The sequence below is a fragment of the Otolemur garnettii genome, unplaced genomic scaffold (genome assembly GCF_000181295.1).
Source record: "Otolemur garnettii isolate 467f Iridium unplaced genomic scaffold, OtoGar3 scaffold00091, whole genome shotgun sequence".
NCBI classification, from domain to species: Eukaryota; Metazoa; Chordata; class Mammalia; order Primates; family Galagidae; genus Otolemur; species Otolemur garnettii.
The window spans coordinates 2,768,400-2,796,026 of record NW_003852486.1 but is presented as its reverse complement, the minus strand read 5'-3'; the positions used below and the strand labels follow the sequence as shown (position 1 = coordinate 2,796,026).

General features: G+C 42.0%; 1 protein-coding gene across 1 annotated transcript in view; it reads right to left on the bottom strand.

The window, feature by feature from the left end:
• The window catches only part of LOC100941686, a 60,933-nt gene extending 35,788 nt beyond the window's left edge, over positions 1 to 25,145 (bottom strand). The window contains 10 exon segments of the mRNA XM_012808503.2: positions 5,908 to 5,960; positions 17,516 to 17,572; positions 17,824 to 17,909; positions 18,334 to 18,361; positions 21,951 to 22,067; positions 22,363 to 22,641; positions 23,080 to 23,367; positions 24,218 to 24,502; positions 24,739 to 24,996; positions 25,142 to 25,145. Coding sequence (XP_012663957.2) covers positions 5,908 to 5,960; positions 17,516 to 17,572; positions 17,824 to 17,909; positions 18,334 to 18,361; positions 21,951 to 22,067; positions 22,363 to 22,641; positions 23,080 to 23,367; positions 24,218 to 24,502; positions 24,739 to 24,996; positions 25,142 to 25,145 — 1,455 coding nt within the window.
• Between the last annotated feature and the right edge of the window lie 2,482 nt (positions 25,146 to 27,627).

Genomic DNA, 27,627 nt, shown 5'->3' with positions numbered 1-27,627 from the left:
TTTTTTTTTTTTGAGACAGAGTCTCACTATGTCACCCTCAGTAGAGTGCTGGGGTGTCACAGCTCACAGTAACCTCAAACTCTTGGGCTCAAGCAATTCTCTTGCCTCAGCCTCCCAAACAGCTGGGACTACACCACAACCCCCGGCTGTTTTTTTGTTGCAGTGGTTATTATGGTTTGGCCAGCCCTGGCCCAGTTCTAACCTGCCAGCCATGGTGTACATGGCCGGTGCCCTAGCCACTGAGCCACAGGTGCCAAGCCATTTTCTAAACTTTCTTTACTTTTGGTTTCTGTGACACACACCCTTCACTTTCTTTCTCCATCTCTTTCTCCCTCTTCCCCCTCAGACTTGGTTGCAGCTCCCTATTTCCTCATCTCCCTTAAATGCTAATATGTCCATAGTTTAGGTTTTAGGCTTTAACTTCTTTTTCAGCAAGTCCTTCTTGGATTCTTTCTTCTTCATTTACAGTATCCAATTATTACTTCATTAGAAAGACTCCTCCCCTTACTCTGGAGCTTGGACCAAAATACCCAACATTCACGAACATTATTCTTCAGATGTTTTACCAGCATCTCCAAATTAACACATCCCCAATTTCAGTAATCTTTTTGTTTTTTTTACCCACATCCACTCTTCGTCAGATGTCCCCATCACCATTCCCTCAGGTGCCTCAGCCAGAACCCTGAGGACCACCTTTGACTCCTCTCTTCCCTCACTCTCAGCTCTGATAAAAGTACTCTTGACACTTCCACTTCCTTTTTTATGAGCATGGTCCTACTCCAATCAATTCTTTTCTAAGTCTGTGTTTATGGATCTGTAGTTCCTCAGGATGTGTAGTTCTAGATCTACACCCTTTGTTATGTTTATGTGATGTAAATCTCTCTCTCAGCCATCCTGCTTTGTACTTTCTTCCTTAGATCTTTTAGACAAACAGAAATTGTTAACTTTAATGTAGTCAAATTTACCAGTCTTTTCTAGGCTTAAGAAATTTTCTACACCCTGAATTATGAATATGTAGTACTAAGTCATTCTTTAAAAACCTACTTTACTTTTCACATTTATAGTGTTCTTGGGATGTCATTGTTGCTGTTTCTATAAAGAGTGAGAAAGAGGTTAAAATTTATTTTTTCTCTATCTTGATACCTAATTGTCCCAGGTTCGATTATAAAAAGCTTTTTTGTTCCTTGTTCCCAGTGTGTAAGCAGACTGTTCTGTGTTTATTACAAATTAAGGCTATGCGTATATGTGTATCAGTTCCTGGATTCTCTGTATGGTTACATTGGTTTATTTGTTTATTCATTTGCCTTTATCATACTTTAATAATTATTTTAACTTCAAAATAATTCTTTTTTGCAGCTTTGAACCTGGTTTCTGGTGCTGTGAAGGTAGCTTTAGAGTTTTCTTCTTCTTTTTTATGCAAAAGAATGTGTTATATTTGAAGATATGGGAGAAGAATTCTTTCTTTTTAATCTAAGAAAGTCTTCCCAGCTTCTTCTCTTTTTGTCAAAATGTCTTGCTCTTCTTTGCCCTTGGCAGTTATATATGCAAACCAATTTTAAAATCAGCTTGTGAAATTCCATCTAACAAACAAAAATTAAAATTTCTCAGGATTAAGACTGTGATATTTTATTAAATTGATCGATCAACCTGGGAAAAATTGAGATGATTATTATATGGAAACTTCTACCCACTAAATATCATGTTTCTCCAGTTTTTAGGACTTCAATTACAAATGCTTTCATAATTACCTCTGCAGAGGTCTTTTTTTCTTCTCTTTCTTTTTCTTGTGTGCTGATTTATAGGGCACATGTACAGATCTGTTACATGGGTATATCACATAGTGGTGAAGTCTGGGCTTTTCATATAAGCCTTACTTGGTTGGTGTACATAACACCCAGTTGATCATTTCTCATCCTACACCCGTCTCCCATCCTTCCACTCCACTTCCAAGTCTCCAATGTCTGGTATGATCCTCTCTGTGTCAGTGTGTGCTCATTATTCAGCTCTCATTTGTAAGTGAGAACATATGGCACTTGAATTTTCAGCTCTGTCCCCATTGCTGCCAAAGACATGATTTCATTATTTTTTATGCCTGAGTAGCATTCCATGGCTGGAATCCAATCATCCACTCATCCATTTGTGGACACTTAAGTTGGCTTCATATCTTTATTATTTTGAATAGTACAGCAACGAACATACAAGTGTGGGTATTTTTCGATATAATGATTTCTTGCCTTTTGGGTGGAATTTCTGGATTAAATAGTAGGTCTACTTCTAATTATTTGAGGAATTTCCATATTGTTTTCCATCACAGACATGAGCCACTGCATCTGGCCCAGGAAATTTTTTTTTTTTTTGAGACAGAGCCTCAGCTATCCCCCTGGGCAGAGTGCCATGGCATGGCACCACAGCTCACAGCAACCTCCAACTCCTGGGCTCAAGCGAGTCTCTTGCCTCAGCCTCCCAAGTAGCTGGGACCACAGGCGCCCACCATAACACCTGTCTATTTTTTTTTTTTGGTTGCAGCCGTCATTGTTGTTTGGCGGCCCAGGCCGGATTCGAACCCGCCACATTAGGTGTATGTGGCTGGCGCCTTGGCCACTTGAGCCACAGGCGCCGAGCCAGAAATTTTTATTATAGCTGCACAGTTCTTAAATATCTCTTGTTCTCTTTATGTATTCTTAGGTATGCTAAGAATAAATAAATAAATAATAAAATGATTATTATTTTTGTATTTCATCTTATTTTTGTTGGTGTAATAAAGGCATCCACTGATTTTTGTGTATTGATTGTTTTTATTCAGTAACCTTTCTAAACTCTTGTGTTCCAATAATTGAGCTGTATTTTTTTGATTTGCTATAAATGGAATCATATCACTGGTGAATAACTCTAATTCATTTCTTCCATATTTAATCCTTGTTTTAAAAATTTCTTTTTCTTGCCTTTCTACAATGAAAGGGACTCTAGGCAATGCTGATAACAATCCTGTGGTGCTGTGGATTTTTTTCTAATTCACTCATACTTCCCCTTTCTGGGTTTTCATGGGCACTTCCTACTCATTCTTCAATACCCAGATCAGAGTTATCCTAGTTACACCAGTATACAATATTCTCACAGTCAGAACACTTGGGTTTGAGAACTAAGGAGTGAAAGTCGGACATAACTTAGTGCCTCTTGCTGATGTGACTTATGACCCACTTTCAACATATTTTCTTCCCATTCCTAAGATTCTGGGCTCTGCTTAGAGGTCTTAAAAGGTAGAATACTTCCACAGAGGGACACAGTTCCATTGATCTGGAAAGTGAGACTGTGGCCTGGCAGTTTAAGCTACTTCATGTCAATGGACCAACAAGTGACAAAAGAGGTTTCCCATGTGTATTAGTCAGGATCCTCCGGAGAGACAGAAGCCATAGGATACAGGTGTAGATACGGATATATAAATATATCCGAAGGGATTTATTAGGGGACTTGGCTCACACAATTATGCAGGCTGAAGAGTTCTCACCACAGGCTGTCTGCAAGTCGGAAACCCCGGGTTGCCATTCATGGGGCTCAGACCATGTCTGAAAACCTCAGAACCAAGGGAGTTGACGGCGTCATATCTCTCAGTCTGAAGCCAATGACCTGAGAAACTAAAAGTGGGAGGGCACTAGTGTAAGTTGTACAGTCCCAAGGCCAGAGAGCCTGGGGTCCCAATGTCCCAGCTCCTAAAGGAGAGGAACCCTTTTCTTCCGCCTTTCTGTTCTATCTGGGCCCCCAGCTAACTTGGTGCTGCTCACCCCCAGCAAGGGCTGACCTTCCCCACCTAGTCCACTCAGACACACATGCCAGTCTCCTCTGGAAATATCCTCCCCAACACACCCATAAGTAATGCTTTACAGATTTTCTTAATCCAGTCAAGTTGACACCTAAACCTAACCATCACACTATATTGGCCGGGGTTACTTACCACTGTTATCTAGGTAAATAGGGGTGCTTATACACAGTGGGGATAGACGAAGAGTAAGCCTAGAATTCAGGATCCCTCTAGGGCCACCGTCTAATACGGTCAGCAGTAAAACCTTCACATTTATTGCCATGTAATTATTCATTATATCTTGTGTTAAATTGCCACGTGTCTGCAGCTAGGTACCCTTTAGTATCAGATACTTTGTTATCTGCATTTTCTCTTTTCTCCTAATCAGTCTTGCTAGATGTTTATCTCATTAGTCTTTTTATAGAAACAGAAACTGGCTTTGCATGTTCTCTCTCTAGTTGGTTTTTTATTATTCTGTTATTTTTGCCTTTACTCTTCCTTCGGTTTTGGAGGGGAAAATTTGTAGTTCTGCTAGTTTCTTGAGTCGAATGTTAGGTCCCTTGACTTTAGTTTTTCTTTTGTTATTAATTCCATAAATAATTGTTCCTTCACGAAAACTCCCTCTAAGGATTGCTCTAGTTGTGTTCTATATTTTTCACAATATGCTTTATTACCATCCTGTTGTATTTTATAATATTCTTATGATTTCCTCCTTAATTATAGTGTTATTTTGAGTAGGGTTTTTTGTTTCTTTTGCAAACATGAGATTATTTTCACTATCCTTTTTGTTTGTTTGTTTGTTTTGCAGGTTTTGGCCGGGGCTGGGTTTGAACCCACCACCTCGGGCATATGGGGCTGGTGCCCTACTCCTTTGAGCCATAGGTGCTGCCCTATTTTCACTATCTTTTTAAACCAATTTTTAATATTGTTGCATTATAGTTTGAAAACCTATGATGTAAGGTTTTTATTGAATTTATGATTGACTTCTTGGAATGTTCCACATGTACTCTCAAAGAAAGTAAATTTTTAGTTCCATGTAAATTTGTCTATATTTGAATTCATCACTCAAATCTATGCTTTTGTTTAGTTTTGATTTATTTTATCTATTAGTTTCTAGAAGAGTTATGTTAAAATATGCACTGCATATATTGATTTATCTTTTCTTCCTCCCTAATTCTGACCTGTTCTATCTCTATTTTGAGACTATACTGTTTCATTGTGTATATGGGCATGATAATAATGCGTTCATGATTTTTTAACCAACATTTACTTTGAATATTGGCTTATAATCCTTTTTATTCAATTTTTCTGATTTGTTTTAAATGCGTTACAATTGTTAAAATAAAAGTTTTGACTTAGTGTCATGACTGAACAGCTATCAAATTCTAAAATAAGATACCAGATAACCTTATGTGACTTTTAAAGTATTCTGAGGATGTGTTCCCTGACTCTTAGATGACTCCTCTGGTCGAGGAAAATAAAAGGGTTGGGAGAGAGAGGAAGAGCAGGGTGCTGAATGCACTTCTCAGGCAGAGCTACTGTGCTGGGGTTTCTCCCCCACTCCCCATTACAAGAGGACTGGTTTGAAATGATATGTGCCTTGTTTGGGGTCTGATGGGGAGTTGTTATTTGTTTATTTTTTAAAGTTCAGAGAACTTTGAAATATGTTTCTTGTGTGCAGAGGAACAGGGTGGACATGATTAGACTCCTTTCTGGGAAAGCTAGAGGGAAAGAAAGCACAGGCTAACTTTTTTGATGGTGGGCCTGGGAGAGCTTTCTCTGAGTTTGTTGGCACCAAAAGTATGAATTTTTCAGACCAGGATGTCACAGGACAGGAAAAGAGAACAAAAGGAAGCTAGTGTGTAGTCACCTAGTGTGTGTCTGATAGGCCACCTGGTAGTGTGAGAGAATCTGGAGGTGCACACCCAGAGCTGGAAGAGGCCATCACAAATACCACCCGGAGCAGACATGTGTCTGGGTGGATCAGGGGAACTTGGAAGGCAAACATGCAGCGTAGTTCTTGAATAGCAAATTAGAGCCTCCAAAACAAACAAAACAAAACAAAACGTGGCTTTAAATGGCTGTGTGCCTAGATCATCTGAAGGCTGCACTTTACTAATCCTGCCTTCTCCAAAGTTGTCAGCTTTAAAGTTGTCGATGCCACCTGAAAAGGCAAATGGAGAAAACAGGTGAAATTAAACACGTTCCACCCTGCATTTTTACTGTAAGCTTTTTACCAGGAAATATGCTGAGAGAAGAGGAATGACTTGGTGCTAACTCGAGTTTTGGATTTTGATTAATAGCTTGAACTTAACATCCTAATTAGTAAATTAGGAATTAAATATGTACCTTGCTTCTCATCTAAGAGTGAGAAGAAAAACCATTTGTAAATGTCTCCTCAAAGGAGAATTTGATTATTACAAAGTTCATTTTTATTTTAAAATGAGTTTTATAGTAAAATAGTTTCCTTTTGTATCAGTAATTCAAAATCATTTAAATGGAATTATATTGATGGCATTGGAATTATTTATTTTTGTTTAATGAATGTGTTATACATATGTATATTTCTGAATGCTTTGCTGGATTTTAAAAATATAATCTAAAAATCCATGCCTTTTATTGTTCATTTTAACTCAAGGTTATTGTAGTTATTTTGCAAATGAGACCTAATTTCTCCTGTTCTATTTTATGATTTCTGTTTACCCATTTGTTTAAATTTACTTTTTACCCTTGCCTACCAGTTTTCATTAAAGAGGTTAAATTTTTAATATGTTACTCGAATTTTACTTAAATGATGTTAACTATAGCATTTATAGCAGAGGATCTAATTCCACACAAAATGGAAGCCTCTAAAATGTACGTGCCCATTACACTGCTAAAAAATAACTTGAGTCGTGAGAATACAACAAAGGTGTAGATTCCAAGTGTGATTCCAGCCACGGAGACTCTTCTCGGTTCATGGCTATTATTCTTAGAAGCTAGATCGTTCTCTGGTACAAGAGCAAACACACACGACATGAGAAGAAATTAAGTCCTAAATTATTGGTTTCGTCACATTCACCCTTTTTACCCCAAAATGGCACAAACAAAACAGTCACCACATCATGCAAACTACTTTTGGTGAAAAAAACAGAGGCAGACTGGAATGGAAACAGCCCATGAATATTTGTCTAAAAAAGTCCCTTTGAGATAAATTTGTATGTATGTACCATCGAGCAATGAGCCCCTCCTTGGTTAGAGTGAGAAACCAAGTTGCGATTCTCAAGAAGATGCAATTTCTCTCATTTACCCAATATAAATTTACGAAGTGCCTAATATTATCAGTTTCCACTTGCTGACATTTCTAAGTAAAAAAGAAACCTGACTTTTTGAGAAGGACCATGAATAACTCCCAAGGACCAATTTTGGAGTTGGATTTCTTCTGTATCTCTGAAAGGGTAACACCCTAAAGCTGGATTATGTTTAACCTAGAAGTCTAATACAGTATTTTAGAAATACTTGTATCCTAGACCTATACAACATGAAAAGGTATAATATATTTTGATGGTAGCTATGCTACCTCCTGAAAAAGAGCTTAAAATGAAACAATGGTACAGTATTCAATTATGAATGGTACAGTATTACAATTCTAGTCCTACATCAAGCTGTGGCCACTAGCATTGATGTTTTTGCCATAAAGCAGAGCTTAATGCTTGGCATTACAATCAGAAAGTATTCTATTCCTACAGCTGCCATTGTTCACTTAGGCTGAGAAGGAGGCATCGGGATCTGTCTGATACTTGGCTACTATTCCAAAATGGGTGTTTGCAATTCTGGGCTGTCCAGGTGAAACTGATAGAGGTCTCCAACATCTTGTTCACAGTCTGGCACATGGAGCCACCAAACTGTGCCATCCTTCACACTGGTGTAAAACTGGATTTCATCAGTCTCCTAGGCAGCCGCAAAGCTGTTCTGGGTTAGTTGGGGCTTTTCGATCTCAAAATTCAGTTATGAGCACACCAGCCCTCATAATTTAGCACAAGAGAACCATGGATTAAAGGCTCAGAAATGCCCAAATCCACGGCCCAGCCCAGGCTGCTGTGCTCTCGCTTGCAGTCTGTCTCAGTTTTGTCATTTTCCTCCAGTGCTTGGGGTAAAGGATGAATCATAGCCCAGCTTTGGTGCACAGGCAGGCTGATCTGGGTAATCTCTGCACCTAGTATATTGACAGGGCTCCGTTCCTCCGCCTTAAATGTCAGACCAGATTTAGCTGTCTGTCCTTAGTTTCCAGATCACCTGTCACTTTGGTGGCCTGTCATTGGCTGAGCCTGAGCTAACGTCCAGTCTATTCTCAAATCGAGTTTTATGAAGACAAAGCCACAGCTCTTTTTGAAAATTTCCCAACAGACCTGCCATGGTCAGTGCCCGTGGGAGGCACAGCCACCTTCACTTCAAGGGCAGAGGCAGCAGCCTCAGGAGGGTGAGGCTGATTCCCTGACGCTGCTCTCAGAGTCACTCTGTTTCTATTTCTGGGGGTAATTACTAACTTACTAAGATAAATAACGGCCTTCATTTACATTTCTTTGAAACAGCTTCCTCCCCGCCCTTCAATCACATTATCAAACTTGAGTTTAAGTAATAGAATTTTATTTATTTTTCTACACATTTTGTCACTGTTTATTTAAGCAATGAAATTTACTATTTACTCAAACTCACTTTCCATATCTGTGGCCTATTTCTTCATTAATTTTTCTTCTCACTAGAGCACTGCCTCTAAGAGTGTTTTTGGTGGTAAGTGTATTAAAATTTTGAGGTCCGATAAATCAGAGAATATCTTTATTCACCCTCACAATTAAATAAAAGTTTAGATAGATATCAAATTATAATAATTATCTATAATTATATGATTACAATCATATATTATTCATAATTATCCATAATTTATCTAAATTATATAATTATCTATAATTTAGATAATTTAATTTACAGTGGTGCTTGTAGCTCAGTGGATAGGGTGCCAGCCATATACACTGAGGCTGCTGGGTCAGCTAAACAACAATGACAACTGCAACAAAAAAATAGCTGGGTGTTGTGGCAGGCGCCTGTAATCTTGAGACGCTGAGGCAGGAGAATCGCTTGGGCCCAAGAGTTTGAGGTTGCTGTGAGCTGTGACACCGCGGCACTCAACCAAGGGTGATAAAGTGTGACTCTGTCTCAAAAAAAAATTATGGGTAGGACTTTTTTCCTTGAATACTTTGAAAATGTTATTTTTGGCTGGGTGCAGAGGCTTGCACTTGTAATTCTAGCTGAGAGGCCAAGGCAGGTGAATTGCTTGAGTTGACAAGTTCAAGACCAGCCTGAGTAAAAGGGAGACCCTGTCTCTACTAAAAATAGAAAAACTGAGGCAAGAAGATTGCTTGAGCCCAAGAGATGGAGGTTGCTATGAGCTATGAGGCCACTGCACTCTACCCAGGGTGACAGCTTGAGACTGTCTCAAAAAAAAAGAAAGAGAGAAAGAAAAGAAAATGCTATTTTTCATTGACTTGGTAAGAAGTCTGAGGCTGATCTGATTCCTGTGATTTATAGATAATTCTTTATGCTCTTGAATACTTCAGAATTTTCCCTTGGTCTCTACTATTCCTAGATTTTTCTTAATGTTTAGGTTTGTCCTATCTATTCAGCTCAAAAAATTATGACACTTTCACTGTGGAAATCTTTCATCTTTCTCCAATTTTGTAAAATTTTTGGCTATTATTTTTTCCCACAAGATTTCTCCTCTTGTTGTATCTCTAACACAGATACTGCCTCTTCCACTGCTGTCCTCTATATTTCTTAACTTCCTTTCTGCAGTTTCCTTTCTGATATATTGAGGGGTGTTTTTCCTGGTCTTCTAAGCTCACTACGTTTTCCTTAGTAGTATTCTATGTGCTAATTCAGTCACCTGTTGGATGTTCATTTTGAGGATTATGGTTTTCATATTTATTATCTCTAGGTGGCTATTCTTTCTTTAATTTGTCTCTATTTGGTATATATAGGGAGTGCTGAGGAGTAGCCCAAGGCAGAAAACCTCTAGAGCGTCAGCTGCGTGTCACCATCCACTGACATAGCAGAGAGACGGTTCTCAGGAGCTGAGCAGCAGCACACTTGTGCCTGTTGCTGTCTCCCCTGGGCTGCTTTCCAGTGCTGCCCTGGTAACTACTGCCACCAGGTGGTAGAATAATTGCCCGCTGGGGTTGGGCACCGATTAGCTCAGAGCAATATCTGGGAGAGAAAGGTCTCATATCCAAAAAGCCCTCTCTGGCCTGCAATCGGAGCAACTTCTGCTTGCCAGTGTTTTCTTCCTGAGTATTTATTTATGACAAGTTTCTAGGCTTTGAGAGGCCCCAGCCTGCCTCTTGTCTGTGGGCTATTGCCAAGGTGCAGCTTAGGAGTAAGAGCCTGCATCCAGCCCTCTTGTCCACAAATGTCAGGTAGTTTGTGAAAAGAAAATGCAAGTGAAACAAAACGCGTCTATGGGCTGACACCAGCCACAGAACACCAGTTTGGGGAGAGAGGGTAAAGGATTGGCGAGCTTTCAAAGGCCGGACACCATCTGTCCACCCAGGAAAACACATGTTTTCAGTGCAGCTATAAGTGGAAACAGAACCATCAGGACCTGAGGCAACCATATATGACAGTCCTCAACCTTGTGTGTCTGAGATAGCATCTGTGTGACCCCAGAACGGGCCAGAGGACAACGCTACTCCAAAACTGTGAGGAGGGACCCGTAGGGCAACTTACCAAATTCTCTGCCTGTGGAGTCTGCATGAGAGAAGAGTGAGACACCATGATCCGTGATTCTGAGGACATTCTCTGCACCAGCCCCACCCTCCCCCTCCTGCCCTGCTTCCTTTCTGATTTCTTCTCCCAGATCCCTCATCTCACCAAAGCCATACCTTTCCCAACAACGCTTCATTTCACACCCACAAGGAAGTTTCAAATATGCATTGCCCATTGATGAGAAGTGCGTCCTCTTCCAAGAAGTTCCGCATCCCAGGGATTTAGCTCCTGCTCCTGCTACTCCTGCTACTCCTGCTTCTCTAGGGCCCTGACAGAGCTTCAGACACAGGGCCAGGAGATAATAGAGAGGAGAAGAAAGGCTCCTCCCATGTTTTGTAGGATGTCAAGTCCCCTTTTCTCAACTGCAGGTCAACTTTTGGCTTAAGAGTCCATTTCTTCATTCTGAAGTTATGGACAGAATGTCTACTAAGTACAGAGAAAACAATCTTTTTTTTTTTCTTTGAGAGAGACAGAGAGAGAGATGAGGTCTCACTATGCTGCTTGGCTGGTCTTGGACTCTTGGCCTCAAGTGATCCTCCTGCCTCAGCCTTCCAATGTGCTGGGATTACAGGTGTGAGCCACCATACCTGGCAAGCAATCATGTTTCTTAGCAAAATTCTTGCCCTCAATTAAGCAATGATATCAAGGGGTCTCATTGCTTATTATAAATTTTAGTCTGTTATTTTTATGGGAGGAAGGAAGGATAACTGTATTACTAGAGTTCAGTATTTTTAAAATTCCCAATTACATCATTTATAAAGTTTCCAGTGAGATCAGAACTGAAATTCATCACAAAGAAAGACTTTTTTCCCCAATGAAATGCAATGTAACACTGTTATATTTTATTAAAAATTTAGGTCTTTTCATTTTTTCAATTCCGAAATGTCTCTGGAAACTGAAATGGGAGACCCAGACTGCTTACTGGACTTTTTCCAGAAAGTAGGGTTCTGGGAAAATCCCAAAGATCTCTAGATAAAGGAATGTCCATTTCCTTGCTGCTCTAGATCTCATTCCAATGTGTCCAGCTCACTAAATGCCAGCAGTAACAGCCATAGCACCTGACGGGGCCCCCAGTCAGCTGTGTGAGAGGAGAGTGTCTCAGCAACTGACCTGAGGGGTCTGCCAAAGAGTAACAGGAGGCAGGGATCAGAAACTTCTCTTTAGAATATGTGGTATATGTACACCATGGAATATTATGCAGCCTTAAAGAAATATGGAGACTTTACCTCTTACATGTTTACATGGATGGAGCTGGAACATATTCTTCTTAGCAAAGTATCTCAAGAATGGAAGAAAAAAGAGTGGCACCTGTGGCTCAAGGAGTAGGGCACTGGCCCCATATACCAGAGGTGGTGGGTTCAAACCTGGCCCTGGCCAAAAACTGCAAAAAAAAAAAAAAAAAAAAAGGATCCAATGTACTCAGTCTTACTATGAAACCAATTTATAGCTTTCTTATGAAAGCTATATCCCAATTATAGCCCAAGAAAAAGGGGAAAGGGGAGAGAGAGGGGAGGGGAGGGGAGGGGAGGGGAGAAGATGGATAGAGGGAGAGTAGTTGGTGGGACCACACCTACAGTGCATCTTACAAACGTACATGTGAAATTTACTAGGTGTAGAATATAAATGTCTTAACACAATAACTAAGAAAATGCCGTGAAGGCTATGTTGACCAGTTTGATGAAAACATTTCAAATTGTGTGTAAAACCAGCACATTGTACCCCATGATTGCATTGATGTACACAGTATGATTTAATAAAAATAAATAAATAAAAAATAAGAAGACTATTGTGTCTAAATAGAAAACAAGATTTGGGGAGGCCATGTATTAGGTCATCTACTGCCCTAATATTAGAATTGAGTATATTGGTTTCTTGCTTCTCCATTCTTATGGTGCTTTACTAAGAAGAAGGCTTTCCATCTCACTCCAGGTTAATACAAAGGATGTAAAGTCCCCATCTCTTTTAATGGCTGGATAGTATTCCGTATGTATACTATAAGCATAGTATACATGTATACAAGTGAAATATGATTGTACATTGCCCTCCAGCCTAGATGACAGAGCAAGGCCCTATATGTAAATAAGTAAATTAAATAAATATATAAATAAAAATTAAGGAAGTAAAAGATTTCTCCAATGTTTGGTCTCTATTTCTTCACATAGTATACTGAGAAAATAGAGACTGCTATTTTCTATAATGGTTCAATTCTTTATTGTGATAGTAATGTATCATAGGCTTAGAGACCAATGGTTTTCAACCAGTGTGCCATGACAGAATCTTAGGTGTGCCTCAAACATTTTTAAAGATTATTAATTAAATTATTTTCAGAAGTTCAAAGCACAGTAAGTATATTCCTTTTTTTTAACTCTTTTTTTAATCAACATAATTAAGTGTGCCACTTAAAGTTTAACTATAGGTTCAAGTGTGCTGTGAGATTTTTAAAAAGTTGAAAAACTCTGTTATGACACTCCATAAAACCATTGGAAGTGGTTTGAGAATACCTCTGGGAAAATATTGCCGAGTTACTGACTGACTCTGCATAGAAAACAGGCTTTCATTTCTCTAAACTAGTTGTGCCATCCAAAATGTTGACATAGATGTAAGAAAGTTCACGGCAACATTGTTTATCACAGTAATTATCAATATGACAAAGACTTTCAAATAAATCGTTGATGAAACAAGTTACTATATAGTCAAACATACCAGGCAGTACTACGAATATCTTAGAACAATATTTAATAGCATTGAAACATAACAAAACTGTTGAAAGAAAAAAGTCAGATTACTGTCATCCTTTTAAAATCATATATTTATGTATATGTGAGCACTGGCTCACATAGAAAATACTCTAGCCTGTGATACTAAGATATATCTTTATTTATTTCAAAATATAAAGGGGGTATATATATATATATATATTTTTTTTTTTGCAGTTTTTGGCTGGGGCTGGGTTTAAACCCGCCACCTCCAGTCTATGGGGCTGGCACCCTACTCCTTTGAGCCACAGGCGCTGCCCAGTATAAATATTTTTATTACGTGGATACCATGCATAGTGCATTAAGTCAGTCAAAATGGATTGAAGCCTTAAATCTAAGACCCGAAACTACAAAACTAATAAAAAGAAAACAATGGAAATGTTTCAGGACTTGAGATTGGGCAAGGACTTCCTGAGTAGTACCCCCCAAAGCACAGGCAACCAAAGAAAAATTGGACAAATGGGATCATACCAAGTCAAAAAGCTTCTGCACAGGAAGGAAACCATTAACAAGTGAAGAGACAACCTACAGGATGGGAGCGAATACTTGCAAACTACCCAGCTGACAAGGGATTAATAACTAAAACAGTACATAAGGAGCACCCACAACTCAATAGGAAAAAAAATCAAATAATTTTATTTAAAAGGGGGCAAAGGATTTGAATAGCCATTTCTCAAAAGATGACATACAAATAGACAATAGGTATATGAAGCAAAATGCTCATCAGAGAAATGCAAATCAAAACTACAAAGAGATATTGACTCACCCCAGTTAAAATGGTTATTGTCAAAAAGACAATCAATAAGGAATGCTGGTGAGGATGTGGAGAAAGGGGAGCTCTCGTACGCAATTGGTCAGAATGTGAATTAGTACACACACTATTGAGAACGGTATGGAGGTTCCTTAAAAAACTAAAAATAGGACAACCACATGACCCAGTAATCCCAGTGCTGAGAATATATTCAAAAGTGGGAAATTCTACATATAGAAAAGATATCTGCACTCCCACGTTTACTGCCACACTATTCAAAATAACCAAGGTTTGGAATCAACTTAAGTGTCCATCAACAGACGAATGGATAAAGAAATTGTGATACATGTACACAATGGAATATTATATAGCCACCAAATGATGAGATCCTGCCATTTGCGATAACACAGATAGAACTGAAGACCATAGTGTTGAGTAAAGTAATCCAAGCACAGAAAGACAAATCTCACAAGTTCTCACTCATATGCGGAAGCAAATATGAAAAACAATCCTATGCAGACAAAGAGTAGGATGATGGCTGCCAGAGGCTGGGAAGGGCAGAGGGGTGAGGAGGAAAGACTGAGGATGGTTAATGGGTGCAAAAATATAGATCGATAGAACAATATCTAAGAGTACAACAAAGCGACTATAATCAACAATAAGTTAGGGTGTGCTTTAAAATAACTAAAAGTGGAATTGAAATGTTCCTAACACAAAGAAATGCATGAGGTGATGGGTACCTCGATTACCCTGATTTGATTAATACACATCTGTATCAAAACATCATGTGTATCCTAAAAAGATATACAACTATCGTGTATCCATAACAATTAAAAACTTTTTAAAAGAAGTGTTGTGAAAATTATTATATTACCTTGGACAGTCATGTGATTGGAGACGCTGATTACTCAGCTCTTTCAACTTTCTTAGAACTGAGTTTGAAAGCTGAGTGATAATTTTAGGTAATGAACATTTATATAGAGCTACCTATATGTCAGAAACTGTGCTAGGCAATTTACAAATATCTATTAAATCCTCATAATTACTCTAAGGTTATTCCCATTAATAAAGGTGAAGAAACTGAGGCAGGGAGAGGTTAATTCGTTTGCTCAAGACCACACAATGAGTAGGGGATGAAGGTGGGACACCACCACGGGCAATGGGATGAAAGGCCATGCTTTTACCTCCTACACTGTGGTGGCCACCAACTAAAACATTTAGTATTTCACAAAGACACAACCACCCTTGTTAATTTATTTGAAACCATTATAAAATTGAACATTCAAGAGTCTGGACAAGATAGCATACTAATTCAGGCCACTATTTCCTCCTACAAATGTAATTCTCATGTTCTCACAACAGAGGGAATCCAATTTAAAATTTGGAGGTCTCTGGAGGAGATGAAAAACAAATGAATTCCCAGTTGGAAAGAAAGAACAGCCCAGTAATGGATCCTGTCATCAGTACCTCAGAGTGGGTGAAGGTGAGACATTATACATAGTCACTATGAAAGTGAGACAGGCTATGTTACGGTCTATTATTTCACTTCCAAGAAACACAGCCAGCAGCATCCTTTCTGATCTATCTGTGCAATTTTCAACTTGCTGGGCTCATTGGTGTTGCTGGGAGGGCTTCATTTGTTTCTGTGTAGGTTTTGTGGTTCTTAATTTTCAAGTAACTCAAAACTTTTATCATGACCCACGTACACATATCCCTTGCTCATTCTTCTTCCCTCAACGCTTTGCACATTGATAGCTCAAAAGAAGGTAGCAGAAATAATTTCTTTGCACGGTTACTAGATGTAGTAGCAATTCAAAAATATTTCATAAGTAAAAGAAGATATCAGGGAAAGAACGTGGTGAGAACAAGAATAATGGCATGAGTTCATCTCTGAGGCACATTCTGGCTGTGACAAGTGCTGAGCCTGGGGGATTTTCACAGGTACTATGGTGAGTTTTGGTAAAGCCAGTCCTTAGGGCCAATCAACCCTTCCGTTTCTCCACGTGTTATGACTTCTTCACAGAAGAATAGATGACTTCAGGACCCTGGGAGGGAAGCAGAAGGAAGGGCCTAAGTCAACAAGAGAAGGAACACAGTGGGGGGAAGGAGGGATAGAGAGCTTCCCAGGAGTCCAGCTCACCTTGTTCTCCAGAAAGGGCCTTCTGGTGTTTGCTGTGGAGAAAAAATAAATAGTGCTGGGCTCTTCAAGATCCTACTAGAACTCATGCCCAGGCCTTACGCCACTGGGCATAAAACTGCTTAAAGTGTGTGGAATTCCATCTTCTCCTGTTGTTCTGCAAAATCCTCTCTCAATGCTGCATATTCTGAAGTCTCTCTCAGACTCTACCCACTCTCCAGGCCTCCACCAGCACTTACTGACAAAGCCCTGCTTCCCTGGATCCAGCTTCCCACGGGCCGCCATCCTTATAATACAGTTTTTCTTCCTTAGCCTCTCTGCCAGGGCTCACTGTGTGTTGGTCCTCTATGTTTCTGAGATAACCGACCCTGGATTGCTCACCACAGATTAAAGGTCACCCGGTAATTTGAGTCTGGCTGCAGGGGAGGCGTAGCGATATCTGCTTCTGTCCCCCTCTTTCCAGGTGTGCGTAGTGGGGCCGAATCTCCTTCCCTCCCTAACTTCAGATCCTAACTTGGAGGAACTGAGGGGCTGATTAGCCCTAAGGGTGGGCATCACTGAAACTCAGACCTAGATGGCCTGAAAGATAAGCACCCAGTGAAGCTGAATCTACCTTCTTGATTCTGCTGGACTGCTTACAGATGAGAACGACAGAGTAACTAACTCCACAGGAAGTAGTGCAGGGGCACGTCTCAAGGCAAGGCTAGTGGAAGCCCCAGATTCTGAGGCTCAGAGGAAAGTAGCCAGATGACCACTGACCAGGAAACTGGCTGAGCTGCCAACAGCCACTGACTCTGTTACAGGCAGCTGGAAGCAGAGACCCAAGGGCGGCTTTTAGGCTTGCAGTGTCAAGGGCACTCGAACACTACTATAGAATTATCTCAGTTCCTGCACAGCCACATGTCAAACTGAAAATTGTCTAGGTCAGGTTGGCTGACTGAGTGATGCTCCCATCCTGTGCCAAGACTACATGTCCTTTCAAAGAGGGACTTCAGTGCTTCTCCTCCATGGAGAGAATTCCTCCTGGACTGTAGATACCCTCACTCTTGCCTGATTCCCTCCCCTGCCTAATATCTCAGCTTCTCCCTGACTTTCTAATCCCATTCAAAACAACATCCATTGGACCATCTGCCTACTTATTTTTTTTTGTTTAGCTTCTCCACAAAAGCCTGCCTCCAGGCATCTCCTGTTCCTTCTTGGACTGAAACCTCCAGTGCACAGAATGCATCACTCTCCTGGGAAGACACATCGAACAAGAACCACTTTCTACTTCTCACCCGGTCCTTCTGCCTGCTGGATGCTCCAGACCTTGGAGTAGATCACATCCATGTCCACTACAGGGAGAAGCCAAGAGTTCACAGAGGTTGGTGGCCAAGTGATCAAGCACCATACATAGCTCCCCAGCTCCCCTTGCCTCATGACTGCATCCTCCCTCCCAAACCTATCATGATTCCAGGGAAATTATTTATTTATTGGGAGTGACTAGGCCTTGGGGGTTGGAGTGTAGAACATTGCATGGTCTCTTCTCCTGACCCCACTTCGCTCTCTGCCTCAGCCCCACTTTCCTCCCAGTGGAGAGACTCACCATTGACATACTCTGGCTGCAGATCCTCCAGGGCTGGGAGTGGGCTGGAGTGGGTGGACTCTGGAGGGTTTAGGCTGGAAGCACCTCTGTGAGAAAGTCCCCAGGGTAGTGAGTGAGAACAGAGAACAGAGAGACTGAAGGGAGAGCGGTGGGAGCCAGGCAGGCATATGACTGTCCACTTGGGTGACTTAATGGCCCTTTGTGTTATATACCATCTTCTCTAACTTGGTCGATCAAGACGTTCTGCTCTGTATCTTTGACTTTTTCAAAAGTTATAAATAAGAAATGATATTGCCTCACATTCATTCACCTAGAGTAATGTGGACCATCCTAAAAAGTGCTCTGGTGCCATAAATGGAATAGATTAGAGACATAAGTAAGCATTATAGGAAGAGGCTATATAAACAAATGACCTTGATTCCTCTGCACAGACAGAATAGTAACAGGTATTTACTACTATAAATGAAGGAGGCCTCCAGAGTTGAAATTTTCACTAGGAAGTGTTCTCACCTGAGTGCATTAGTAGCAGAACTTTCTCCTGGAAAAAAAAAATAAAAGAACATTCATTTCAGGAGAAGAAGCTTTGTTTCTTAAAGTTTTTATATGACTTAACTGTGATCATCAGCTGGTAAGATCTAAGATATAGAAGGTAGAACAATTGTCTTCCATCCCAATGGCTACTTATTTATTCCAACACTATCACTGTATTTTGAGATGTAAAATATGTTCTAATGTGCACTCATGTTTCAGCCCAAACTTTCAGGAAAATGTCCCTGTAGAAAGTGGCCAGCTCTCAGCCCAGAAAGACACATCTGGAGAGGGCTAATGCTCCTCTGGTTAAATGTGAAGACCACAATGCCCTCCCACAGCTGCCCACTTTGTGAAAACTTCTCCTTCCTTCTCTCCAGGGAGCCCTCCCCTCCCTGCCACGTGATGATGGGGAGGCAAGATGGCCACATGGGGCCAGTGAGGTGGGAGTGTCTGAGGCTGCCTGGCCCACAGGCAGCCAGGGGGGTTCCTGGGGCCTGCACTACGCCCCAGTAGCCTCTGCGTGACTGCAGCCTACCTTGCCAGCCCCACCACTGCCTCCTCCCTTGATCACAGTCCTCAGCAGAGGCCCTCTGACCTGCTCCCACCAGATCCCAGATACCGGTTCCCGGACTAGAACCTCATGGTCCTGGTGGGCCCAGGCAGGAGGACGCAGCCTAGGAGGCCTACTGTGCTCCATCACTCTTGAGCTGCACTGGCTATACATCCTTACTTTTCTCTCAAAAATTTGGGCAAAAAAGTGCACATTATACACAGCAAAGTAGAGTACTTATTAGTAGAATAATTCATTTTTTCCCACTGATGTGAAATGTGACTTCAAATGGCAAACTCTGCATGCATTGACCACTGTTTCTGGATGTGTTATTTTGTTCTATTGTCTCTTTGTCTATCCATGTACCTATTTATTTATGAGGAAATATAATATACTTTAACTGTTAATGGCTCTAATTCTGTTTTACTATTCTTCTGTTTGAGACTTTACATGACCCTGATTAATTTTTGAATGTTTTGTTCTTTACAACACCTTGTCAATAGCAGTAGCTTTGGGGGTAGTTTGCTATTAACATTTATAAGGCACACAAGACTATCTCTTTAACCATTTAGCACTACACAGAGATGTAGAACAAGAAACACCAAATATCAGCCTAGATGTATCAGCTGTATCTTCAGAGGGAATTCTCATAGTGGCCCAAGAGATAGTTTTCCAGCCCTCTAGTTAATAGCCCAGGAAACATAGATGAGCATCGTGGCAACCCTGGCTCAAAAGCCTTATGCTTCTTAGAAGTCAATACCTTCTGTAACACTCAGGAGTGTGTGAGTGTACCTTCCAGAGGTCACCACTGCAAGAGACATGCTCCATAACAAGAGTTACCTTGCACTTGTGAATCTCCCATTTTGCTTCCCACCAAGCATTTGCAACCCTAGTCAGAGTGCTCCCAGTTTCAATGCCATTTACCAACCATGAAAAACATGCTAGTCACATAGTCAACATTCCGACTTTATTGGGTTTCCCAGAAAACAGTGCTAGTAGATTAACCTTAATTTCCCAAGGAGAAGTAAAATTTTATAATTTTCTTGTTTAGTTTCCAAGAAAAGTAATGACCTCAGAATTTTCTACCAAGCCAAACTGTCATTCGAGCGTAAGAAAAAGAGGCAAATATATCCCAGCATGCAAAAGGTCAGTGTACGTGTTTCTAACAACTTATTGAAGAAATTACTTCAAAATTAGACATTAGCCAGCAATGGTGGTTCACACCTATAATTCTAACACTTTGGGAGGCTGAGGCGAGTAGATCACTTAAGCTCAGGAGTTTGAGACCAGCTTGAGCAAGAGCAAGAGCAAGACCCTGTCTCTACTAAAAATAGAAAAACTAGGTGTACATGGTGGGTAGTCCCAGCTACTTGGGAGGCTGAGGCAAGAGGATAACTTGAGCCCAAGAGTTTGAGGTTTGTGTGAACTATGATGTCACAGCACTCTACCCAGGGTGACAGAATGAGACTCTGTATCAAAATAAAATGAAATAAAATAAAGTAATAAAATAGATTTTAGCTTATTACCTAAGCACTCTTGACTAACAAAAATTGAAGATATATTGATTCACAAATGCATTCCAAAAAAGTACATATTGTACAAATAATATTCTCAGATCACCATGGCACTGGTAATTCACAACAAAACTATGGAAAAAATCTACATATGCCTATTCCATAAATTTAAAGGAAGCAAGTCTTAAGCAATTGAATACATATATAAATATATAAGAAAAAGGAAAGACAATTAAATATCCAATTTGTTCAAAAGACTAAGGCCAACAGAAACAAAAGGCAGAAAGTTAACAAAGATAAAATTAGAATTCTAGAATCAGAAAGCAGAGCTGGTAGAACAAACACTACTTCTGAGAACTCCACAGTACTGGAGATAGAGGTATTCTCTTTCGAGATGATCACACCTCATGGGCATGGCTCCCAACTCCTTGAGGTAGACATTCCTGGATTGCAAAACTGGTGAGAGGCAGGGAGAAGATTTATATCTCAAAGAGGCAGAGAAAGAATTTTCAGTTGCAAGTTTTCCAAAGTAACACTTTAAGAAAAGGGAGGTGACGACCTCTGGGCAGGCTGAGAACATCGAGGCTGTCTTGCTCAGGGAGAAGGGACCAAGCATGGCTACACACCTGAGGAATCTGGAGGATTCCCTCACATCTAAAGCACTAGGACACAATACAATCTTTTTTTTTTTTTTGACACAATACAATCTTGCTGGAAGTGACACATCATCACAGTTGTAAGCTTCATTGATAAAAGGTGTTGCATACTCACTTTCACAGTTGCTTCTGGAGCCTGAGCCAGCGTGTGTCAGAAGTTGGACTCTCCTGGGGTCCTTGTGCTGTGACCTAGAGGTCAGCCATCCAGGGGTGGGAGCCTGTGGCCTCGGGGCCACACATGGCCCTCCAGATCCCCCACTAACTCCAAATTTTACAGAACAAATCCTTTAAATAAAGGGATTTGGTCTGTGAAGTTTGGATTTGGTCAAAAGGCCTCACTCAAAAAATTCAGAAAATCACATGTGGCCCCAAAGCCAGCTACAGCCAGCATCAGCCACCAGCTACAGGGTGGAGAGGGCTCCCTATGATCCACATAATAGATCCAAGAATGAAAAGGGGAGTTGGTGCTCCCATCACGAATAGGGTAACCAACAAGAAATGGATAAACAAAATGGAAAACATCGCACTGAAATGTTCTAGTTCCTTTCAATGTAGTCCCTCATTACATTTTACTCCATTGTGTCTGTTGAAAATTATTAAATGGCATTTAATAATTCAACTTTTTAATTTAAAAGGCACACATGGAGGAATGTGTTAGCATTTTAACCTGATATTTTGCACACAGGGACAGTGACACATTGTGAAATAGTAGTGTGGCCACATTGCTGTACGGAAAGGGCGGCATAAGAAGAAATTATTGGAGTTCGGAAGGTTCTCCTTCCCGTCTCCTTTTCTTTTGTCTCGCTATCTAAATCAGTCATGGAAAAGGTCATAGCAAAATAGGGAAAACGCAACAAACCTGCAGGGGATACCAACCTGCTGTCTTGTGGGACCACCAATAAAACAGCAGAGCCACACCAGTGAAACCCAGGACGCCAAACAGTCCCCCCAGAACTTTGGCTGTGACAAGGTCTCTTCGATAGCCATTAGCCCCTGAGGGGAGAAACCAGGGCTTCAGTCCGGGAGAGTAGAGATGTGGCCCCTTTGATCAATACTATGAGGGAGTGGGAAACACAAATCCATGTGCAGGACATTCTCAGATGGTCCATATACTTCGGGTTACTATGGTGAGAAGAAAGCAGCAGTCTTGGGGGTCCCCTTCCCACCTCCCCACATGACAGACTTCTCCCAGAACACCTCTGTCTGTTGAAACCCCAACATGACACCAACGAAAGCTGCTGGGACAGAGCTGCTCGTCATACTCCGTATGCAGGTACTGAGGACCCACCTGAGATGGGGAGTGTCACCACCTCATTGCGCTGGGGCTTCAGGCCATTGTCAGCCTCAGAGGAGTAGTTTCCAAAATGTTCTGCAGTCAGAGAGAGGTTAAAGGATGCTTCTCCTATAGAGGGGGCTGAGCTATCCCCCAAGATGATATTTTCATCATAAAATGGGTACAGGATAGGGGGACAGCCTCTTGGGGCCTCACAGCAAAGCTCCACCACATCCCCCACCACAGCCTGAGCCCTGGGTGCCCTGAGGGTGAGGACAGGGTGGGACACCGGAACTGAGGGACAGAGAAGGGCCATCAGAGAGAATCTGTGATGCTGAAGTAAATCCCTAACCTCCTATTTTAAGGTCTCAGCAAAGAGCCTGGGCCCTTGGGTGCCGAGTACGCCTCCCATTCTCACATCTGTGCTGGAGCGATCAGAGGTAAGCTTCTCAGTGGTGTGTTTAGAAATGTGGGGGGAAGGTCAAGCACTATCTAGAGACATGGTCATTTGTTGTTTGCATCTTACTTTTTCCCTTGTACCTATCTAGCCCTCTTTATATTTCTGCGGAAAGAAAGGTGCCAGCAGGCTGACTTGCAAGGGCAGCTCGGTTTCAAATTGCTTTTAGTTCTCCGCAGCACTGAGCCCTGGGACCTCCTGACATTTCCACGTGACCTGGGTACAGTGACCTTGATTTGGAATTTCTGGTGGAGTCGGATGACAGTGTAACTCACCTCTCACAGGGACAGTCACCGCCTTGCTCTGGATGGGACCATAGCCATTGTCAGCTGTACAGTAATAGCCACCTGAATTGCTCTCCTGCACAGCTGGGATGCGCAGCTCGGCAGTCAGAGCGTGCTGGGTCTTCTTTCCCACTCTGGCCCCTGTGGTCTGTCTGTGCCAGGAGAATGTGATGTTTCCTGTGGCATCAGCCACGGAGCACAGCAGGTCTAACGTTTCTCCTTCAACCGCCTGTCCCCCAGGGACCAAGGTCTCCAAGCTTACGTTAGAAACAGGGATTCCTAGATGGGTATGAGATAGCAGGTGAGAATTCGGATTACGTATGGGAAGCTCTGGGGATGGGGGCAAGCTGAGCCCACTCCCTTCTGCAGGGGAGATTGGGGACCCTATACGTGACCGCTCATGATATTCCTGCCGGTAGAGAATCCATGATTTGTGGATACAGATACTTGTCTGTTCTAACCCCGATCCTGCTGGATTTCATGGGTAGAGATCTTGTAGGAATTTGTCATGGATCATCCACTCCATAAGACAGGCAATTATTTATTCATTTATTCATGTATTTATTTATTTTGGGGTGAGTCACTGTTCAGACAGATGTCTTTTGTACAGAATGAAGTGGTACACTGGTAGCATCGGTCCTACCTGGGAGAAGATATTGTTCCTGATAACAATCCTTGCTACACTTAATTTCTCTGTCATTCTCAGTTTCAAGGCTGAACCAAATCACTGCCCTCCTCTGACCCCTCTGTCCACTCTACTCTCCGCGATCCCTGCGGCATCGAGCTACATGAGCTGTGGCTTCACGCCACCGCCTCACAGGTTGGTCTGTGCTGCTCACAGAGCATATGGAGCCACTGGGGATCAGAACCTGACCTTTCAAAGTCCCCAGGCCACTACTAAGGGCCAAAGTACCCAGCTGGTGAATCAATGACTTGACTTAACTAGTAAAAAAGAAAAAGCTTAGAAGGAGCTTATTCTTGTGAAGAAAGATGCCAGGTGTTATCTGAATTTTTCTAGCTCAGTTCCCGCTTTCCTCAGGAGTTTCACAAAGAAACAAAAAGCCCAGTGGTGCAGCTGAAGCCATAGCACATCTCTCTCCTGCCTGGGCTCAACCCCATGGGCACTTACTCTGTACATGTATCTGGGATGCGCGGCTGTGTTTTCTGATGCTGTGGGTCGGAGTCTCTGCCTCACACCAGTAGGACCCTGAGTCTTCCCTCCACACAGCAGGGACCAGGAGCTGTTGGGAGTTATTCCAGCCTGACCCAAGGACCCTGCTATCTCTGAAGAAACGGAACTGGAGCTGGACCTGTGATCTTGATGGATGGAGCTGGGTCTCACAGGTCAGGGTCAGTGGACCCCCCTCGATGGGCTGGAAGGAGCTGGCCATCAGCACAGGATGTTGAAATAGTTCTAAAGAGAAGGATCACAAAAGTTCCCAGAGCAGTAAGATCCAGGTTCTTTCTAAAAAATCTTCAGAGAGAAGCATCCCCAGGACATTCACAGCCAGACACATATCACCCACCAGAGCTTCCTTGCTGGTCAAACCATAGAGATCTGGTCAGTGGGCAGCTTTCCCCTACCAGGTACCCACTCTACTGTGCTGCTGGTCTCCCTCCCAGCCCAGCCCGAAGGGGTAAAGATCTTACCTTGAACTTTGATACTGACTTTTTGTGAAGTATGTTTCCATCTCACGATTCCTGCTACAATAGTACAGTAATAGTTGCCACTGTCGCTCACATTTACATTTTGGATAGAGAGAACTGAGACTTTTTTAAAGCTTGATAGTTCTTTTTCATCCTTATAGTATGTCATCGTCTTTAATCTTCTGATCTTTTCTTTCTGGCATGACAGAGCTATTCTATCTCCTTCAAAGATAGGAGGGGGCTCCATTACCATCAGCGAGACTGCAAAAGAGGGAGGGAAACTGGATTTACCATTTCTGCAGAGAAGCCAAACGCTGACCTGCTTCCTTGGCAGTGAAATGCTCAAAGGGGGCATGGCCTCTACATCTTCAGACAAGGCAGAGGTTCCGACCCATGCTTTAATTACCCATGGTTGCACCCCATTTTTCCCATGGAGATATCTTAGCTGGGGCTTCTGTAACAAAACACCATAAACCAGGTGGCTTATCAACAACAGAAATTCATTTCTCATAGTTTTGGAGGTTAGAGGTCAGGGTGCTAGCATTGCCAGGTTCTGGGGAGGGCACCTGCGAGGTTACAGACTGCAGATGCTTCATCATATCCTCACATGGTAGGAAAAGAACTAGCCAGCTCACTAGCCTCTTCATATAAAGACTTGATTCCCATTCATGAGGGTTCTACCTTTATGATCACCTCACCTTCAAACACCATCACTTTGGGATTGGAGTTTCCACATACGAATTTGAGGGGCACATAAATAGTCTATTGAAGAGGGAGTCAAAGAGAACACAACTTATTACACGAATAGAGGAGTGTTCTCCTAAGGCACCTTATGCTTAGCCCTCTCCACTGGTGGCACCAGACAGGGGACCCTTGTCTTCAGTGGGCATGTTACTTTCCCATCCCCCGTGGCATCCTCCAGCCCTCAGAGCTTCACACCGTCTAGGAATTCAGATCCACCTTTTCTTTTTGCCTCAGTAGGTAAACCCCCAAGTGGTCTGGATTACTGAGGAATAAGCCAGTTACTGGAATTAGGTCCAATATCTTTCATTCTCATAACTTCCCACTTGAATGCTTTTGGAAATTTTCACTCTCATCCAATGTATAATGAAGTGGAGAATGTACCTGAGAGACTGATCACATGGAGAGCAAAGTCACTGCCTATGACAAGTGTCCTCACCAGGGGCTGTTTCCTGGGACTGCCTACAGGTCCTCTGATTTCTGCCCTGCCACTTTACTCATTTATGGTATCAGACTATGTCCTGCCCTTATGACATAACCATTATATTTTTAGGTTATAGTTGAGGATTTTGACCTCAAGGTGGGGAACCTCCTTAGACCTCAAATAAAATCTCCCTATCACTACTCAATCGTATTATGATGGTCAGAATTTGGATGTGTAGTGGAAGGAAAGAGATACCCATCACCTAAGACGTGCTGGCTCCTAAAACACCACTGTGGGGCCACAGCCCAGACACTACAGATGACTTATGGGATTTGGAATCCTAGCTTTTGGGAAAATGTATACTTTGCTACTGGCTACTGTAGGAGAATTGGCATTACCTGTTGGATGTTGTGGGGGGAGGTATCTGTTTTCTAATGAAGTTAGAAAGTGAGTTGCAGAAACAATTCAGATTTTTGCCCTCCTTCACAGATGGAGGTGAGATCACATGGGAATTCTGTTGTGGGACTAGCAATCAAGCCAAATTTTAAGCCCCTAGCACAGTCTTCATCCAAAAATGGAAAAGTTTCTTGGGGAGAATACCATCTGTCTGCGATAGGAAGGGAGGGAGTCATTGTTAGAAACTCTGTAAAAGACACCTGGTTGTAGTTTTTGATCAAAGCCATTCTCATTGGGGTTGGGTGTTGTCTCGTTGTGGTTTTAATTTGCATTTCCCTGACAACTAGAGACAATCCTGAGCATTTTGTTCATATGGAAGAGGAAAGGAGGGGAGGGGTAAATCGCACCTAATAGGTACAATGCCTGTTATCTGGGTGATGGGCACACTTATATCTTTGGCTCAAACTATACAAAAGCAATGCATGTAGCCAAACATTTGTACCCCCAGAATATTCTGAAACTAAAATAAATAGATAAATAAAATAAAATTACAAATTAAATCTCACAAAATATTTCTTATTAAAATTCTTATTAGTAAATAGTAGAATTTTTATTAGTAAATAAAGGGACTAGTCAAGAAAAAAAGAGAATAAAACGAAAGAAAAGAAAACAAGGAACTTGATGGTCAGCCTCACAGGCCCTGGGCTCCCTAAGTGGGTCATTGGGGTGTCTCTGCTTGTGAAGAAGCAGACAGCCCAGGGGGGAGGCACAGGTTGAGAGCACCAGGAGTGGTCACTGAATCCAAAACTGAAACCAGAAGGTGGGAGCAGGTGGGGAGCTGACTGCTGTGTGGGGAACCCTCTGGGGAGCAGAGCTGGAGGGCCCAGAGGTGAAGTAGCTGAGAGTGCAGTCTTGCCAAGGGCCACAAAGGGCTTTTCTCAGCACTCAGAATGTTTAACTTAGCATGGAAGAGCCGGATCATGTTGTTTTGATTCTGAGTCTGTTATTAGCTGTGACCTCAAACAGGCCTCGACTCCCTGTACCTCGATTTCTCACCTGAGAAATGGAACAATAGCAAGGATTTGCCTCCTGTGAGGGTGTTTTAAGGATCCCATGAGGCGAGCATTTACGTGCGCTTGCCAACACGGACCGCTCAGGGATCGCACAGCCTCAAGCAGAATGTCCTCACTGCTGAAACTAATAATGACTGAGAAAGAGTAAGAGGCCACAATAACAGGCTTCCACCCGTGAGACAGGGTGGACTTGGGACCCTGAAGAAGTGAAAGTGACTTGAGGTCAAACCTTCTAGCACAACATCCTAGGGGTAGACG